Genomic DNA, 18,829 nt, shown 5'->3' on the forward strand with positions numbered 1-18,829 from the left:
TCACTCAAAGTAGCAGAAATATTAGATTTTTTAGTTTTCCTGAGGACAGATAAGACCCTCCCTATACCCCTTGGTCTGTTTCATGGGTTTTTATTAGGTCTGATTCAATTATTGAGATGCTGTAAACCATGACCAATCATTGCTGGTCATATTTTATCATCTAAGAAATAGGGTAAATCTTTTATTTACTGTGTGATGAATTCAAAATGGAGGGCAAGTGTAATATAGGAGAGGTCTAAAGTGTTCATGTTGCTTTAGTGCCTGGAATGTCTACAATGTTTATGTTGAACTTGGGTTTAAACTGGAATTTTTATACCTCTGTGCACTTTATAGAATGGTTCTGATAGTTAAATTTTGTGTGCTCGTTCAATAGAATAGAAGGCATGCTGGTGAAATAGCTGAAAATTTGATCAAAATAAGCAAGGGAATTAGCTTAAAATAGGACTCAAAGTGGGTTAATTCAACAGTGCATAAATTACACACAGACTGCATAGTAATTCCATGCATTTTCCATCAAATTTTGGATTATTGGTATAATTACCTTCAGAAAAAGTTTCTCTACGATTTCTGAAGAAAAAAATATTAAAAAACAAAAAATGACAACAGCGTTCACACTTTTAATTTTGGGGCTTCTGACAGTGAAGGGGTTAAAACAGTGATAAATAAGCATGGGCTTACACTTAAAATCATCTGCTGCATTATTGCACAGAAGCAGGCTGAAAAGATCCTTCACTGCCAAAAATCCAGATGCGATTCTCTCTTGCTGATGTAATTTCTAGATGACATTTTCTTACAATGTAATAATTTCTCATCAGCATTCAACACTTCCTTAGGTTTGTAGCCACCCTCAGAAATTTTCTCCAAATCAACCAGGAAATTTTCTGTAATAGTATGGTCAGCAGAGGTACTTTCCTTGCTGAATCTTATGTTATGCAGCCACTGCACACTTTAAAGTGGCTAAACCATCCTGAACTAAATATACACAAATTTTTATGTTTTCCATCTTGCTTGTACAGTTTTATAGTATGACAGGAATTTTTTCAGTGAGGATAAGGCCATCCACACACTTAGTAATCTTCTACCCATATTTTGCTGTAAGGACCTATTTCTTGTTCTTTTCACCATGTCACACTCAGGATTACTCATTGCACAAGATCTTGTCCTTGCCTCATTGCCTCAAATTAAACAAATTGTTGAGTCTCCGACACCAAACACACATGCCACCCTATGACCTGTATACCATCTTTCAGCATCTCAGTAACCTCAAGTTCTTTCAAAATAGGCATAGTTTCTTGCTTAATTTTCTTGTTGGCATCATGAGCTGCACTAGTATTTAAGTACAGTGTAACTGTTTTAATAAGATAGAAAATAGAGCAATAAGCAACAATTGTATGGTACTAATCTAGATACACTGATTGCCTGGGAGATTGCTTGTTTACATCATGTAGTGAAGCTAGGCTTCCTCACACCTCCAAAATAAGGGCATCACCCAGGCATGAAGAGGCACTGTCCTTCTTCGAAGTTCTACATGGTAATGTGCAGAACTAATGTAGATAATAATTTCATTCTGGTGTGCCATAATGGTAATGGAGTGCTACTGTTGGAAATGGGAAAGTAAATTTAATTTGCAGGCTATTGAAAAAGTGACTTAGGGTTACACTGTTTATGAGTAGACCATACCTCATGCATATAATGAAAGATTTTTAAAATCATTTGTTACTGTTAGTGTCACTAACTAATCTTCAATTATAAAGGAAAGTTTTTTTATATTAGTAGAGAAATACATACATACTGTATTGTATTGGGGTTCAGTTTAACTTTATATCTCAAATTCAATGATCTGGTCTTTTTTTTTTTTTTTTTGTTGCTTCATAAGTTATTACATTTCATTGGCTTTGTATACTAATACATATTTGAATTACAGTATATGTATACATTATGCTTGAATGTCAGGTATTGAGGGGTCATTTCTGTGCTAGACATTGATACCTCTATGGCTTTCCTTTCACATTCTCTTGTTTATTGATTCTTACATAGCAGAAGTGAATGATACCACAGAAACAACACATTTTGATGATATCACAAATACTCCAGAAGTCTCAGACTTCTCTGTGACATGGAGCACAGCATCAGATGACACCACCATAAGCACAACAGAGATTACTACAACAGGTACTGAAGATTTTACACTGCACGATCACACTTATAAACCAGGTTTGTTTTGTATTACAAAAAGTTAACCATTGAGTTCTTTGGGGGTATCACTGATACAAATAATATATATCACTCACATTAATAACATAGTTTGCTTGCATATAATATTTCACTTACATTATTAATATATTTAACTTGTTATTATATTTCATTACATTAATAATATATTTAACCTACAAAAAATAAGATAGTACATTTACAAAAAACAATATCTTGTAGTATTTTTACATTGGTTCATTGTTTGGCATAAATTACCCTTGCATTATTTTTTGAAGATGCATGAAGAGTAAATAATAAATAGGAATCAAGGAGAAAAATAACAAAAACAAATGAGATTGATAAACAGCAACCATCTAGTGAGGTACTACCAGGAATTGACAGAGTAGACAGGGACAAACTGTTCAAGAGGCAGAAATTGGATACATGAAGGCACAGCTAAAAGTTAAAAACACAGGTGAGTGACAGGGATAGTAGGAAATACTTCTTTAACCTCAGAGTGGTCAAGAAGTGGAACAACCTAGGCAGCAAAATGGCAGAGGAAGGATCTGTGCATAGTTTTAAGAATAGGTATGATAGGGCTTGTGCAGCCAGAAAAGAGGAAACCCAATAGCAACCAGCAGAGAGGTGGTTGCAAGAGCAGTGACTCAACCCCTGTACCCACATATAGATGAATACATCCTGTCATTAGGGTGAAAAACAAAAGCATGTTAAATGTTGAACACCTTGGTATGTAAATATTATTAATTCTGTTATAGTACAAATGCTTCAAGAGTTCCTTATTGAATATATTTTAATAGAGTACTGTACTATAAGTTATAAATGGCCACCCTCTCAAGAAGAGAAATTTTCCAAATAAAGCAAGACAGAGATGCAGATAGATGGGGACACCTTGTAAAAATGCAACTCACTTATTTAGTTGCACTGCAGTTGTAATTAAAGATAAAGAACTTTGTGCATGTAAGGAAAATCAGAGCTAAGTAGGTTGAAATGTTTAAGATACAAATACGTGTATGATTTCTACAAATCTGTTAAACTGTCAGACGAGCTCCTTTCCTAGCTGCCATAATTTAACTTGCCTGTGCTTTTATCTTCATTTTTTATTTTTTAATTGGAATGAACTGAACTTATAAAAAAAGTGTTTAACAACTTTATAAAACATCTAAAACTTTTTGTTTTTCATTTCTCTGAAGATTTATAGCTGCTTTGGTTTAGTCTGCATGTGATGATGAATTTATATCATTACTTTTGTTGCTGCTAAGTGGACTGGAATTGATTCTTGAATCAGAAATTATGGCAATTTCACAAATGTATTCCTACTATACTAACAGAATTTCCTCTAAATTAAAAAAAAGTAATATTTACATGATTTTTTTTATAGATAAGACTTCAAACTTATATAAACTTAAAACTGTGGAATGCATTTTCTTTTAATAATTAGCTGTGGTGCAAATTATGTACAACAATATTTAATTCCTGATATTCTAGTGGGATGTAACTTTCTCTAAGTGATGTTAACATCTACTTATAGTAATGATGAAAGCATATAAACCATACCCCCGGCCGGGATTGAACCCGCGGTCATAGAGTCTCAAAACTCCAGCCCGTCGCGTTAGCCACTAGACCAGCTAGCCACAATAAGATTCATCCAACTAGGTATATTTCTACACCATAGGAAGGTTAGCACAGGCACCACTGTGACCACAAATGCAAGTTTTTACAGACAAATCTCCAGCTAGCGTGGCCGTGACGAACTCTAGCTCAAGTCCCTTCACTGCCGTCAACATGATTCAAGAAATCGGGTATGGTTTGTTTGCAATCGTGTCATTACGATTTCTTGAGTCATGTTGACGGCAGTGAAGGGACTTGAGCTAGAGTTCGTCACGGCCACGCTAGCTGGAGATTCGTCTGTAAAAACTTGCATTTGTGGTCACAGTGGTGCCTGTGCTAACCTTCCTATGGTGTAGAAATATACCTAGTTGGATGAATCTTATTGTGGCTAGCTGGTCTAGTGGCTAACGCGACGGGCTGGAGTTTTGAGACTCTATGACCGCGGGTTCAATCCCGGCTGGGGGTATGGTTTGTTTGCAATCGTGTCATTACAATTTCTTGAGTCATGAAAGCATATATTTATGCTTATGGGCTTATTCTTGTTAGCCTTATTACAATATTTACCTTAATTTCTTTGACAGTATAAGCCTTCTTGGTAAAATATTATAATTTTGGAAAAGCACTAAACTCATAAGGGTCAAATAGTGCTTGGGATATGAGGAATGAGAGGTAATCAGGTTTGACCCAAGGAAATAGAGGGTAGCTTCAATTCCCTGGATCAAGAGCCTTTTATTGGCATATAGGCACCTCCCTTGAAGGGTTTCAGTACAATAAATATTTTGTTTTACCTGAAAACTAATAAATTTAAATAATCCTTTATCAATATATGCTTCTTAATCTTATTAACCAAATTTCTGGGCATGGTGTGTGTTGTGGGCATTCATGTGTATGAGCATCATTCCTTGTGCTCAGAGTATACATGTTGCATGGTCGTGTTGCAGAGTTTGAGTTCTTGGGTACAACGGAGAGGGTAGAGACAACGCAGTTTCCAGGTGATTCTAAAGGTGGGTACAGATGCACCCCCATGTTGTCCTACATGCACGATCTTCCTTCTTATAATGCTGTTTATCTGTACAAGTAGTTACTACAGTAAATTCTCAATTTAAAGGACCCCCAATTTAACGGACTTCAGGAATACAGAATAGAATCCGTTGTAATAATCAATTCAGAAACAACAGACAAAATTCGTTGGTTACAGAATTGTCCATTATTGTTGTGATCACGGCAAAACAATCATCTCCGTCCACCACAATCTCCATTACTGGCCATCTCCTCTTCCCAATTAGTCCATTAAATCGAGGGCTTAATATACTTTTATAAATGTATTGCTTTAATGCTAATTTCCTATGTAGAGTGTAACATTACTTAAATTAATATTTGCTGCAGTACTTCTCAGTCTGTTCTACATAATCTCAATTATATTTAAACTGTAAATTCAGTTTTCTGTATTGGCATTAATTTGTTTGAAATGTTGTGCATACTGTTGAGCTTTGCACTAGTAATGTATACACGACATTGTTTGCTTTTAAAAAACTATACCCAAAATGTATTGGCTTTATTGCAAATATTGTCTTTGTGTTGTCTTCCTTGCCTCACTTTGTAAGGCAGTGGGTAAAATGAAAGGGGCTGAAGTGGCTGGGACACATGTAATTAAGATAGATGTTGAAAGTAGGTGAGGGACAGTGTTGGAGTGGTTGGTGTATTTGTTCATTATATGCACAAAAGAAGGTAAGGTACGAAAGGATTGGCAGAAAACATGCATAGTTCCCTTGTATAAGGAAAAGGAGACAAGAGAGAGTGTAAGAATTGTAGGGAGATAAGACTGTTGAGTAGAATGGGTTAAGTGCATGGTACAATTATTGTTGAAAGGGTTGGGGGTAAGACAAACAGTAGGACTGCAGAAGAGCAGGGACTACTTAGAAAGGGTAGGGGATGTGGAGCCCAAGTGTTTACATTGAAGCATATTTGTGACCTTTACTTTGCATTTATGGCTTTAGAAAAGGCATATGTTAGGGTGGATAGAAACACCGTGTGGCCAATGTCGTAAATGTACAAGATACTAGGTATAGTGCTTGTCATTAGAGTATGCCAAGTGGAGGTGCCCAGTATACTTTAATGTCATAATAATACTCTACCTTGGTAGGTATTTAGGTGCAAGAAGAATTAATGTTGGGAAGCAGATAGCTTGCGAGTGAGGAGGGGGTGCATCAAATGGCCCCATACTTCCCTGATAGCACACATTTCAACTTCTTATGGGGGCTTGTGTAAGATTTTTTTTTTTTCCAGATACCACTTGTTTATATTAAAATATTCCACACTAAAATAAATCATGGCATCTAAAGTGTCACACCAGATATGATGGCTAATACCTGGAATGGGGACTGTAGTCTTGATGAGATGTGTTATGGGTCACAAGAGGTGCTATGGGTCACAAGAGGTGCACTTACCATGTAATAAATTTATATAACTGGAAAAGGATTTTGTGAGCTCAAAGAGACAACTTTTTATAGTGCTGCTTAATGTATTTCATTTTAATCAGGGGGAAGTGCTAAGCTCATTGAGGTCATTTAGCACCTGGGGAAGGGGAAAAAAAAAGGCATTTAGGTTCAATCCAAAGAAAAAGAGGGGTAAGTCCAGCTCCTTGAATCAAGAGTTCCTTATTAGCATCAAGGTACCTTCCTTGAGGGAAGGGCTTTTCCAGTCAAGGCTTGCCTGTACTTTTTTGTGAAGCAGATTGGCAACAGTGCTATATAATGCAGTGCTCTTAGGTAAAGCTGCAGAAACGATGTCATTTGCAATTTGATTAACTACTGATAATAAATTTATTAGCATTAAATGTTTTTAACATTTGAAAATTTAAATTGGATTTTTCACATCAGTGCAATATTCTTAGCTTAGACATCCACTTAGTCTGTGAATTATTATTTCTGAAAATACTGAATTTCTCTTTCAGAGCACTTGTGACATTTCTAAAACTCACTTGACAAAGTATGCTTTTATCACACCCATGTTTTTGTTTACTTGGTTGTAAATGTTGCATGAAATAATTTTTTTTTACTATTTTTGTGATGTTATAACTGAAATAATTAATTGCCTATTTGTTTCAAGTTTCATGTGACTGAGCTCAGTAGCACAGTCAGGATTTCATTCTGGGAGGCATAAATATGATAAGATGCTGAAAAAATCAAAGAAATCATTTTTAAAAATATATGATTTTCAGTATGTGGAATTTCTTAAACTATCGTGCTTCTGTGGTCACTGGTTAAAATAATAAAAATTAGCCATTAACTGGAAAAAAAAATTGCAGTACGTATTTGCTTCTGGGGAGTGCTTTAGCCCCCCCTTCCCGCATGGTTGTGTCACTGACTGAGCTACTAAATATTATTGTAGCTTGTTTTGCAATTTTTTTAGTGCATGTTTTATTAGTTTACAAATTAGAAATAAAATTATTATCACGGAATTACTAAACCCCTAAGGGTCATACACTTCCTGGGGATTGGTAGGTAATCAAGTTTTATACAATGAATGGGAGGGCAACTCAGATTCCTTGGATCAAGAGCTCTTTACCACCATCAAAGACAACCCCCATATCCCCTCCCTTGAAGGGTTAGAGGTTAAATGTAAGAGTGATCCAGCATTTTTCTGTTTGCTCATATTTTTATTTTAATACATAAAGTTTGATCTTTTCATACTGTGCCTTTATCAAATTTATTATCACATTTTTATTATGCTTAATTTCAGTGATTTCATCTGTACTGCATTGATGAAATCTACTTTTTTTCTACCACCATTCTTGATTTTTTTTCCCTGTACAGTAAAATCTCGTCCCTCCTCTACAAGTACCTGATATATGCCTAAACAATAACCTGATCCAACTCCATTCTCCTAATATGTTACAAGGAAAAGATGCTTCTTTCCTTCTAGTGGCTAATCAAGTGCATGTGGTGTTTTAGGTGCCCCTGCGATCTTTCCTCTGCCGCCTGTGTCTGTATTGAGTGGCAAGCCTACTTCTTCTGGCTTTGTCCCCATTGTTCCTCCTGCAGCCCCTAGCTTTGGTACAGGTGCGTGTCTATACTTCTTGGTGTGTCTGATTTCGTCTTCATTATTTTTTTATTTAATTCTTTACTATTGGTCAGTTATGATATTCTAGCCAGTGTGAACAGATCTGTATTTCTTTTGCATAGCATCAAATTCTTTATCATTTGCTATGAAAACTGTTAGATTAATAACTTTAAACATGACCTGCATGCTATCTTCTTTGCAATAGCTAATTCATTCTGTTCCCTCTCTTAATTAACCAATAATAGTATAAAATGTCAGAAAGAAGTGGAAGGTGAGAGAGGAGGGAATGAGAAAAGGCTAGGCATCAGAAATTTTACTTTGGTTATAGCCTTCTCCAGGACATTACTCCATCAGCACTCATTCATTTTTCATTTGGAGAGGGTTGTCTAATATGAACAGCAGAAAAATCAACTGTCCAAATTAATGATCTGGCCCATAACTGACTCAAACTTACTGATATGTATACAGTATACAGTGGACCCCCGGTTAACGATATTTTTTCACTCCATAAGTATGTTCAGGTGCCAGTACTGACCGAATTTATTCCCATAAGGAATATTGTGAAGTAGATTAGTCCATTTCAGACCCCCAAACATACACGTACAAACGCACTTACATAAATACACTTACATAATTGGTCGCATTCGGAGGTAATCGTTATGCGGGGGTCCACTGTATATGTTGTCTAATTCTACAAGAAGTACACACATATAAGTTAATTATTATAAAACTATAGATAGGAACAGTTTTTGAAATGAGCCTAAGTAGGCTTATAGCTCCTAGTTTGTAAAATGCATTCAGGAAATCTTAGCTTAACCCATGCAGAATCCTGAAGTACAAAAATAGAGTAAGAGGGAGGGACATAGGCGAGTGGAAAGAGGCTGTAAAAGTTGCAACATTTTGTAGTGGGCCATGCAGATCAACAGTTATGCTGTAAGTATGAGGTAGCTGTCAAATGTGATTTTGTCCACATTGCTTGCATAGTGATGGCAACTGCACATGGGGGTAAATAAAGATCTCCACTTTGGAGATTATGCAGATTTCTCCTGCACACTCCTGAAAAGATTGTGTAAGGAAGACTGTTCGTAGAGCAAACAACTATCAGATGGTTCGAACTGAATTGAGCATGGCAACTTTGATGATAAATGTGAAATCCTCATAATAGCAGATATAATTAGCAGCCACCATGATCATAATTTTATTAATGAGTCTAAACATGGATTCACAAGGAACTGATCATCCTGTATATGAACATTGTGACCATGGTCATGTAATTGGTGAAACGTCTTTGTGTGGCTAGCTGATAATTAGTACAGTATAAGCTATGGCAGGAAAAGAGGGACTACAAATGTATAAATTCAAGGATTATGTGGAGTAAAATAAAGATTGGATGTGAAAAGTGGGTTATAGTAAGTGTGTATGCACCTGGAGAAGAGAGAAGTGTAGAGGAGAGAGAGAGATTCTGGGAAATGTTGAGTGAATGCGTGGGGAGTTTTGAATCAAGTGTGAGAGTAATGGTGGTTGGGGATTTCAATGCTAAAGTGGGTAAAAATGTTATGGAGGGAGTAGTAGGTAAATTTGGGGTGCCAGGGGTAAATGTAAATGGGGAGCCTTTAATTGAGCTATGTGTAGAAAGAAATTTGATAATAAGTAATACATATTTTATGAAAAAGAGGATAAATAAATATACAAGGTATGATGTAGCACGTAATGAAAGTAGTTTGTTAGATTATGTATTGGTGGATAAAAGGTTGGGGTAGGCTCCAGGATGTACATGTTTATAGAGGGGCAACTGATATATCGGATCATTATTTAGTTGTAGCTACAGTTAGAGTAAGAGGTAGATGGGAAAAGAGGAAGGTGGCAACAACAAGTAAGAGGGAGGTGAAAGTGTATAAACTAAGGGAGGAGGAAGTTCAGGTGAGATATAAGCGACTATTGGCAGAAAGGTGGGCTAGTGCAAAGATGAGTAGTGGGGGGGTTGAAGAGGGTTGGAATAGTTTTAAAAATGCAGTATTAGAATGTGGGGCAGAAGTTTGTGGTTATAGGAGGGTGGGGGCAGGAGGAAAGAGGAGTGACTGGTGGAATGATGAAGTAAAGGGTGTGATAAAAGAGAAAAAGGTAGCTTATGAGAGGTTTTTACAAAGCAGAAGTGTTATAAGAAGAGCTGAGTATATGGAGAGTAAAAGAAAGGTGAAGAGAATGGTGAGAGAGCGCAAAAGGAGAGCAGATGATAGAGTGGGAGAGGCACTGTCAAGAAATTTTAATGAAAATAAGAAAAAAATTTGGAGCGAGTTAAACAAGTTAGAAAGCCTAGGGAAAGTAAGATAAGATAAGATAAGATAAGATTTCGTTCTTATTTTTAACCCCGGAGGGTTAGCCACCCAGGATAACCCAAGAAAGTCAGTGCGTCATCGAGGACTGTCTAACTTATTTCCATTGGGGTCCTTAATCTTGTCCCCCAGGATGCGACCCACACGAGTCGACTAACACCCAGGTACCTATTTGCTGCTAGGTGAACAGGACAACAGGTGTAAGGAAATGTGTCGAATGTTTCCACCCGCCGGGAATCGAACCCGGGCCCTCCGTGTGTGAAGCGGGAGCTTTAGCCACCAGGCCACCGGGTCAGTTAAAAACAAAGTAGGGAAATTAGTAGATGGGGAAAGTGAGGTATTAGGTAGATGGCGAGAATATTTTGAGGAACTTTTAAATGTTGAAGAAAGGGAGGCGGTAATTTCATGCACTGGCCAGGGAGGTATACCATCTTTTAGGAGTGAAGAAGAGCAGAATGTAAGTGTGGTGGAGGTACGTGAGGCATTACGTAGAATGAAAGGGGGTAAAGCAGCTGGAACTGATGGGATCATGACAGAAATGTTAAAAGCAGGGGGGATTATAGTGCTGGAGTGGTTGGTACTTTTGTTTAATAAATGTATGAAAGAGGGGAAGGTACCTAGGGATTGGCAGAGAGCATGTATAGTCCCTTTATATAAAGGGAAAGGGGACAAAAGAGACTGTAAAAATTATAGAGGAATAAGTTTACTGAGTATACCAGGAAAAGTATACGGTAGGGTTATAATTGAAAGAATTAGAGGTAAGACAGAATGTAGGATTGCGGATGAGCAGGGAGGCTTCAGAGTGGGTAGGGGATGTGTAGATCAAGTGTTTACATTGAAGCATATATGTGAACAGTATTTAGATAAAGGTAGGGAAGTTTTTATTGCATTTATGGATTTAGAAAAGGCATATGATAGAGTGGATAGAGGAGCAATGTGGCAGATGTTGCAAGTATATGGAATAGGTGGTAAGTTACTAAATGCTGTTAAGAGTTTTTATGAGGATAGTGAGGCTCAGGTTAGGGTGTGTAGAAGAGAGGGAGAATACTTCCCGGTAAAAGTAGGTTTTAGACAGGGATGTGTAATGTCACCATGGTTGTTTAATATATTTATAGATGGGGTTGTAAAAGAAGTAAATGCTAGGGTGTTCGGGAGAGGGGTGGGGTTAAATTATGGGGAATCAAATTCAAAATGGGAATTGACACAGTTACTTTTTGCTGATGATACTCTGCTTATGGGAGATTCTAAAGAAAAATTGCAAAGGTTAGTGGATGAGTTTGAGAATGTGTGTAAAGGTAGAAAGTTGAAAGTGAACATAGAAAAGAGTAAGGTGATGAGGGTATCAAATGATTTAGATAAAGAAAAATTGGATATCAAATTGGGGAGGAGGAGTATGGAAGAAGTGAATGTTTTCAGATACTTGGGAGTTGACGTGTCGGCGGATGGATTTATGAAGGATGAGGTTAATCATAGAATTGATGAGGGGAAAAAAGGTGAGTGGTGCGTTGAGGTATATGTGGAGTCAAAAAACGTTATCTATGGAGGCAAAGAAGGGAATGTATGAAAGTATAGTAGTACCAACACTCTTATATGGATGTGAAGCTTGGGTGGTAAATGCAGCAGCGAGGAGATGGTTTGAGGCAGTGGAGATGTCCTGTCTAAGGGCAATGTGTGGTGTAAATATTATGCAGAAAATTCGGAGTGTGGAAATTAGGAGAAGGTGTGGAGTTAATAAAAGCATTAGTCAGAGGGCAGAAGAGGGGTTGTTGAGGTGGTTTGGTCATTTAGAGAGAATGGATCAAAGTAGAATGACATGGAAAGCATATAAATCTATAGGGGAAGGAAGGAGGGGTAGGGGTCATCCTCGAAAGGGTTGGAAAGAGGGGGTAAAGGAGGTTTTGTGGGCGAGGGGCTTGGACTTCCAGCAAGCGTGCATGAGCATGTTAGATAGGAGTGAATGGAGACGAATGATACTTGGGACCTGACGATCTGTTGGAGTGTGAGCAGGGTAATATTTAGTGAAGGGATTCAGGGAAACCGGTTATTTTCATATAGTCGGACTCGAGTCCTGGAAATGGGAAGTACAATGCCTGCACTTTAAAGGAGGGGTTTGGGATATTGGCAGTTTGGAGGGATATGTTGTGTATCTTTATACGTATATGCTTCTAAACTGTTGTATTCTGAGTGCCTCTGCAAAAACAGTGATAATGTGTGAGTGTGGTGAAAGTGTTGAATGATGATGAAAGTATTTTCTTTTTGGGGATTTTCTTTCCTTTTTGGGTCACCCTGCCTCGGTGGGAGACGGCCGACTTGTTGAAAAAAAAAAAAAATGGGCATATGTTTGTTTTCACCCACTGACTGGAGTCAGCTTGATTGCAAAAAAAAATTGCTTGTACTGTATTTACAATTGAGGTTAGACCCTAATGGAAGTGTGGTCTAGAGCTAGACTATTTTGATTAAATGTAAAGAGGCATGTGGGTGTAGAAAAATTTTAATGGCCTGAGAGAGACTGGTTAGATCTCAGGAAACAGCAGTGATAACAGAGTTAATTTGTTAGGAATCATCCTGGAGGCATCTTGCAAATCTGATTGCTAGCCTTTAATCCTGAGAGTAATATACAGCTCCATATAATGTAGTACAGTATTTTAAATAATTAGATCCCAAAGCCAAGGGACAAGAAGATTAAGCATGGGTTGATGTTCAGTGTTTCTGCAGCTTCAAGGAGTTTTCCACATTGGAGAACCTAGCGATCTAAATATTTGCCCACTATGGTATATTTCCCAGTGTACCTCACCCTAAACAGATACCGAGACAACACATGCCACTTTTATGACAACTCCTGTCATGGGTAATTAGTGACCAGTACAGAAGTGACAGGAGTCAGTGGTGAATATTAGAAATCTAAGCAGTATGCCTATCATCTTCGTCTGCCAGGAAAAAAAACAAAATACAAAGCCTCCTCCCCCACTGTGACAAAATTACTTTCAGGGGATTTTCACTTAGAAGTAATCTTCTTTTTTAATCCCTACTTTGCTACTTTAATCCCTACTTTGCTACTTTACATTTGCACAGAAGCACAATCACCATATTTACTTATGTGTATGGCAAATTATTATCATCTTACTTTTTTTTAGTAATTTCTCTTAATTAATTATGGGAATTAAACCACTTGTCATCTTCTGTATAATTTTTTTTATTTTTCAAATGCAATACTTATTTCTATCTTTTCTAACTTACAACTGGAGTAGTCTACTACGACTGCGCAGATGAATTGTTCAATTAATGATGTGAAGTAATTATATACTATAATTACTGCACTCCTAACTTTGTATAGACTGTATGGCTTGCAGATGAAATGTGTTATCCTTGCATGTTGCCTGAGGATTTCATCCAGGGATGAATTAATTTTTTAGTGAGATCTTCATTTTGAAATTTCAATTTTCCAGGTGGCATCAGTGAGCCTCATACCACCTCACTGGACCCAAGAACTGTTCACTTCTTCTTCTCGACCCCTTCACTTTACCAAGGCCTTCCTGGCGAATTGCTCATTAGGTTTACGTCTGACCCAACGTAAGTATTTTTTTTACACATATATTCAAACCTTAACCTTTAAACTGTCCAAGCAGATCTATGTTCACATATGTAGTGCTCCAAAAGTAGATCTACGTTTTTTTACATATTTTCAAATATAAAAAAAAAAAAAGTAGATCCAAAGTTATTTTACACGTTTTCAAATGTAAAAAAAAAGAAGATCTACTTGTTTTACATACTTTCAAATGTTGAAAAAACGTAGATCTACGTTTGGACAGTTTAAGGGTTAAAGGGGCATATTTTCAATCATTTTCTTTTTTTATGAACACATGCTCACATATGTTTAAGAATGCTCCTGGCATAGATGAGGTGCCACCAGCACACTATTTAAATAAAAAAAAATTAACACTTCACTACCTACACATTAGCCACATTTCACTAAGACAGAGAAAACAAAATCACCATCACTCATTCCCATGGACATCACAATTTGAATGATCCACTCATAGCAGCCCTCTTCATTCTTCAATTTTATCTTACATAAATTAGATATAAAACATCTTTTTATACAGGTATCAAGACAAACACTCTTTATTTTTCCAAATTTTGTTAAACAAAGATTTGCCAAATTAACAGTATTGCAGTGATATTTTTACCATCAGTGTTCTCATTAGTTAGTAATCTTAAGAGTACTCATTTTTTTATCTTTAGTGGCGATTAACTTTGTTCCAGCTGTTTTCTATCCATCTCCCTATACCATTCTGGGTAAGCAGACTACATGTCATCCTGATAAAGGGAGTTTACTCTAATCCCATGGGTGTCATATCCTTCCATCTGGCTGGGACTGCCTACCCTGGGATGTTAAGCCCCCCCTGAGATAAAACAGTTTATTTAACCCGTAAACAGTCCAAACGTATATATACGTTCACTACCCCAGTGCCCTGAATATTTTGAAAAATAAAAAAATAGTTTTTTAATGAAAATAAAGAGCACATTTATAGGATAAAAAAAAAATTAGGGTCAGTACTATGAGGCAGAGAAGTTAGCACTGGATGCTCACGTGACAGCAACGTTGAGTCCTGTCGCTTGCAGAAGTGCTGCTGATATACCTTTTTTTCTGTTTTTCATATTACTATTTTATATAATTTTTATGTTCTGATAATTACAATTTATAGTAGTTCTTGTTATTTCATAACCAATCTTTGTTCTGACATTAGTATTAGGTACTGAAATTGTACTTAAATTGTCACAAACACACTGACAGGTGGACATTTACACCTGCCTTGGCCACTTACTATTGTCTTGGAATATATACAAAGTATTTATAGGCCCCAGCAATGTTCTGGATATGTGGAAGTATATAATAATGATAAGAAGAAGAAAATAATAATAATAATAACAATAATACGTAATAACAAGTTCCCTTGAAGCATGAAAAACAAGCCTCAGTGACATGAGATAACATGACAGTGACATGAGATAACATTAGATAAGAGCTGACATTTGATGATCATACGCGAGGGTGCAGTGATAAGACTAGATAAGATATGATTAGAGGTGACATTGATGAGCATCGGCCCTTGCTTTGTTTTCACTGGTACACAAACATGTCTGTCTATTTGTCTGTTTGTCAAGCTCCCTGTCTATCTGTCTATCCATCTCTCTCTCTGTCTCAGAGAGAGCCACAAGACTCTCATCACGTTTACTCATATCTTCAAGCAGAGTATAGCACTTCGTCTGGAATTTTTGGGTTATCCTAGGTAATTTGCACTATGTATACTTGTATTTATGTGTACCTGTGAGACAGAGATAGATAGAGACAGAGAAACAGATAGACATAGACACAGACAAACAAATGGAGCCAAGCTGCCAGCAGCCAGCCAACTAGTCAGCCTGCTGAACAAGTACAGTGGAACCTCTACTTGCGAGCGCATTCACGTGCGAGTTTTTCCAAATATGAGCAGGCGATGGGTTGATTTTTTGCTTCCATACACGAGCAAAATTTCCGTAAGTGAGCAGACCTTAAGGCAGGTTTCTTGACACTGGTGAGGGGCTCTTGCTCTTGATCTAGGGAATTGTATCTCATTTGTTTGTTGGACTATCTTATTGAAACTTGGGCAATGTATGATGGAAAGGTGCTTCTTAATGTACACCAAAAATGAAAGAAATCTAAGAATAAATAATGGAGTTAACTTCTCAGCAGTTAGCCACCCCTTAGCGGTATTTTCGTATGGTTTTTATGGTTGTATTCTCATTTTTTTTGTCTCATTTAATATAATGGAAGATATATTACAGAAATAGATATGAGTCTGATTGCTTTCACGACGAAAAGTACCTTGAAATTGAGCTCTACGTAGGAGAAATGTTCCATTGCTTGGCTGTGTTCAAGAGTAAACACTGTCCATTCCGATATGCAGTTGTGAATGGGTTGGCATTATTTATACAATTATTGCAATAAGGCATAACAGTAAATCTTATATTTTTTGTGTGTGAATAAAAATTACAAATTATTTATATTGTAATAATAATACGTAATAATAATAATAATGATATGTATAAAAATAATGTGTAATAATAATACGCATAACAATAATAGTATAATATAATACAATAATAATACGTATAATAATACTTCTTTCTTCTTTCAACAAACCGGCTGTATCCCACCAAGGTAGGGTGGCCCAAAAAGATTTTTAAATTTAGTAATTTGTGCAGGAGAAGGGGTTATTAGCCCCTTGCTCCTGGCATTTTAGTCACCTCTTACAGAGGAAGAATTCTATTCCACTTCCCCATGGAGATAATAGGAAATAAACAAGAACAAACACTAGAAAGAAAATAGAAGAAAACCCAGAGGGGTGTGTATATAAATATGCTTGTATACATGTATGTGTAGTGTGACGTAAGTGTAAGAAGTAGCAAGAGGTACCTGAAATCTTGCATGTTTATGAGACAGAAAAAAGGACACCAGCAATCCTATCATCATATAAAACAATTACAGGCTTTCGTTTTACACTCACTTGGCAGGACGGTAGTACCTCCCTGGGTGGTTGCTGTTTACCAACCTACTACCTATATAATAATAATACATTTTCTTGTTGAAAAAAAAAAAAGTCGGCCGTCTCCCACTGAGGCAGGGTGACCCAAAAAAGAAAGGAAATCCCCAAAAAGAAAATACTTTCATCATTCAACACTTTCACCTCACTCACACATAATCACTGTTTTTGCAGAGGTGCTCAGAACACAACAGTTTAGAAGCATATACGTATAAAGATACACAACATATCCCTCCAAACTGCTAATATCCCGAAACCCCTCCTTAAGAGTGCAGGCATTGTACTTCCCATTTCCAGGACTCGAGTCCGGCTATATAAAAATAACCGGTTTCCCTGAATCCCTTCACTAAATATTACCCTGCTCACACTCCAACAGATCGTCAGGTCCCAAATACCATTCGTCTCCATTCACTCCTATCGAACACACTCATGCACGCCTGCTGGAAGTCCAAGCCCCTCGCCCATAAAACCTCCCTTACCCCTTCCTTCCAACCTTTTCGAGGACGACCCCTACCGCGTCTTCCTTCTCCTATCGATTTAAATGCTCTCCATGTCATTCTACTTTGATCCATTCTCTCTAAATGACCAAACCACCTCAACAACCCCTCTTCAGCCCTCTCACTAATACTTTTATTAACTCCACACCTCCTAATTTCCACACTCCGAATTTTCTACATAATATTTACACCACACATTGCCCTTAGATAGGACATCTCCACTGCCTCCAACCATCTCCTTGCTGCTGCATTCATAACCCAAGCTTCACACCCATATAAGAGTGTTGGTAGTACTATACTTTCATACATTCCCTTCTTTGCCTCCAAGTATAACGTTTTTTGACTCCACATATACCTCAACGCACCACCCACCTTTTTTCCCTCATCAATTCTATGATTAACCTCATCCTTCATAAACCCATCCGCTGACACGTCAACTCCCAAGTATCTGAAAACATTCACTTCTTCCATACTCCTCCTTCCCAATTTGATATCTAATTTTTCTTTATCTAAATCATTTGATACTCTCATCACCTTACTCTTTTCTATGTTCACTTTCAACTTTCTACCTTTACACACACTCCCAAACTCATCCACTAACCTTTGCAATTTTTCTTTAGAATCTCCCATAAGCACAGTATCATCAGCAAAAAGTAACTGTCAATTCCCATTTTGTATTTGATTCCTCATAATTTAATCCCACCCCTCTCCCGAACACCCTAGCGTTTACTTCTTTTACAACCCCATCTATAAATATATTAAACAACCATGGTGACATTACACATCCCTGTCTAAGACCTACTTTTACTGGGAAGTAGTCTCCCTCTCTTCTACACACCCTAACCTGAGCCTCACTATCCTCATAAAAACTCTTTACAGCATTTAATAACTTACCACCTATTCCATATACTTGCAACATCTGCCACATTGCTCCCCTATCCACTCTATCATATGCCTTTTCTAAATACATAAATGCAATAAAAGCTTCCCTACCCTTATCTAAATACTGTTCACATATATGCTTCAATGTAAACACTTGATCTACACATCCCCTACCCACTCTGAAACCTCCTTGTTCATCCGCAATCCTACATTCTGTCTTACCTCTAATTCTTTCAATTATAACCCTACCGTACACTTTTCCTGGTATACTCAGTAAACTTATTCCTCTATAATTTTTACAATCTCTTTTGTCCCCCTTCCCTTTATATAAAGGGTCTATACATGCTCTCCACCAATTCCTAGGTACCTTCCCCTCTTTCATACATTTATTAAACAAAAGTACCAACCACTCCAACACTATCTCACCTATGGAATTTGTGCATGGGGCTCAACAACAATTAACCATCTCAGACCACTAATTACCCAACAAAAGGCTGCAGTTAGAATGATAACAAATTCTCACTACAGGCAGCACACTCCACCAATATTCAAAACACTCAACCTACTCACCATACAAAACATCCATACTTATTACTGCACCTATTACATACATAGAACACTTAACTCTGATATTAACCCTCCCCTCAAA

General features: G+C 37.2%; 1 protein-coding gene across 12 annotated transcripts in view; it reads left to right on the plus strand.

The window, feature by feature from the left end:
• sas (stranded at second) overlaps positions 1-18,829 on the plus strand; it is a 375,038-nt gene that overhangs the window by 318,663 nt on the left and 37,546 nt on the right. For 4 of the 12 annotated variants that reach the window (XM_053770852.2, XM_070096094.1, XM_070096157.1 and 1 more), the window contains 3 exons: positions 2,038-2,214; positions 7,776-7,883; positions 13,664-13,787. In XM_053770852.2, coding sequence (XP_053626827.2) covers positions 2,038-2,214; positions 7,776-7,883; positions 13,664-13,787 — 409 coding nt within the window. Of the gene's footprint in view, positions 1-2,037; positions 2,215-4,763; positions 4,827-7,775; positions 7,884-13,663; positions 13,788-18,829 lie in introns of all 12 variants that reach the window. The other 8 variants (XM_053770853.2, XM_070096089.1, XM_053770856.2 and 5 more) reach the window with 8 other exon arrangements.

The sequence above is a fragment of the Cherax quadricarinatus genome, chromosome 4 (genome assembly GCF_038502225.1).
Source record: "Cherax quadricarinatus isolate ZL_2023a chromosome 4, ASM3850222v1, whole genome shotgun sequence".
NCBI lineage: Eukaryota > Metazoa > Arthropoda > Malacostraca > Decapoda > Parastacidae > Cherax > Cherax quadricarinatus.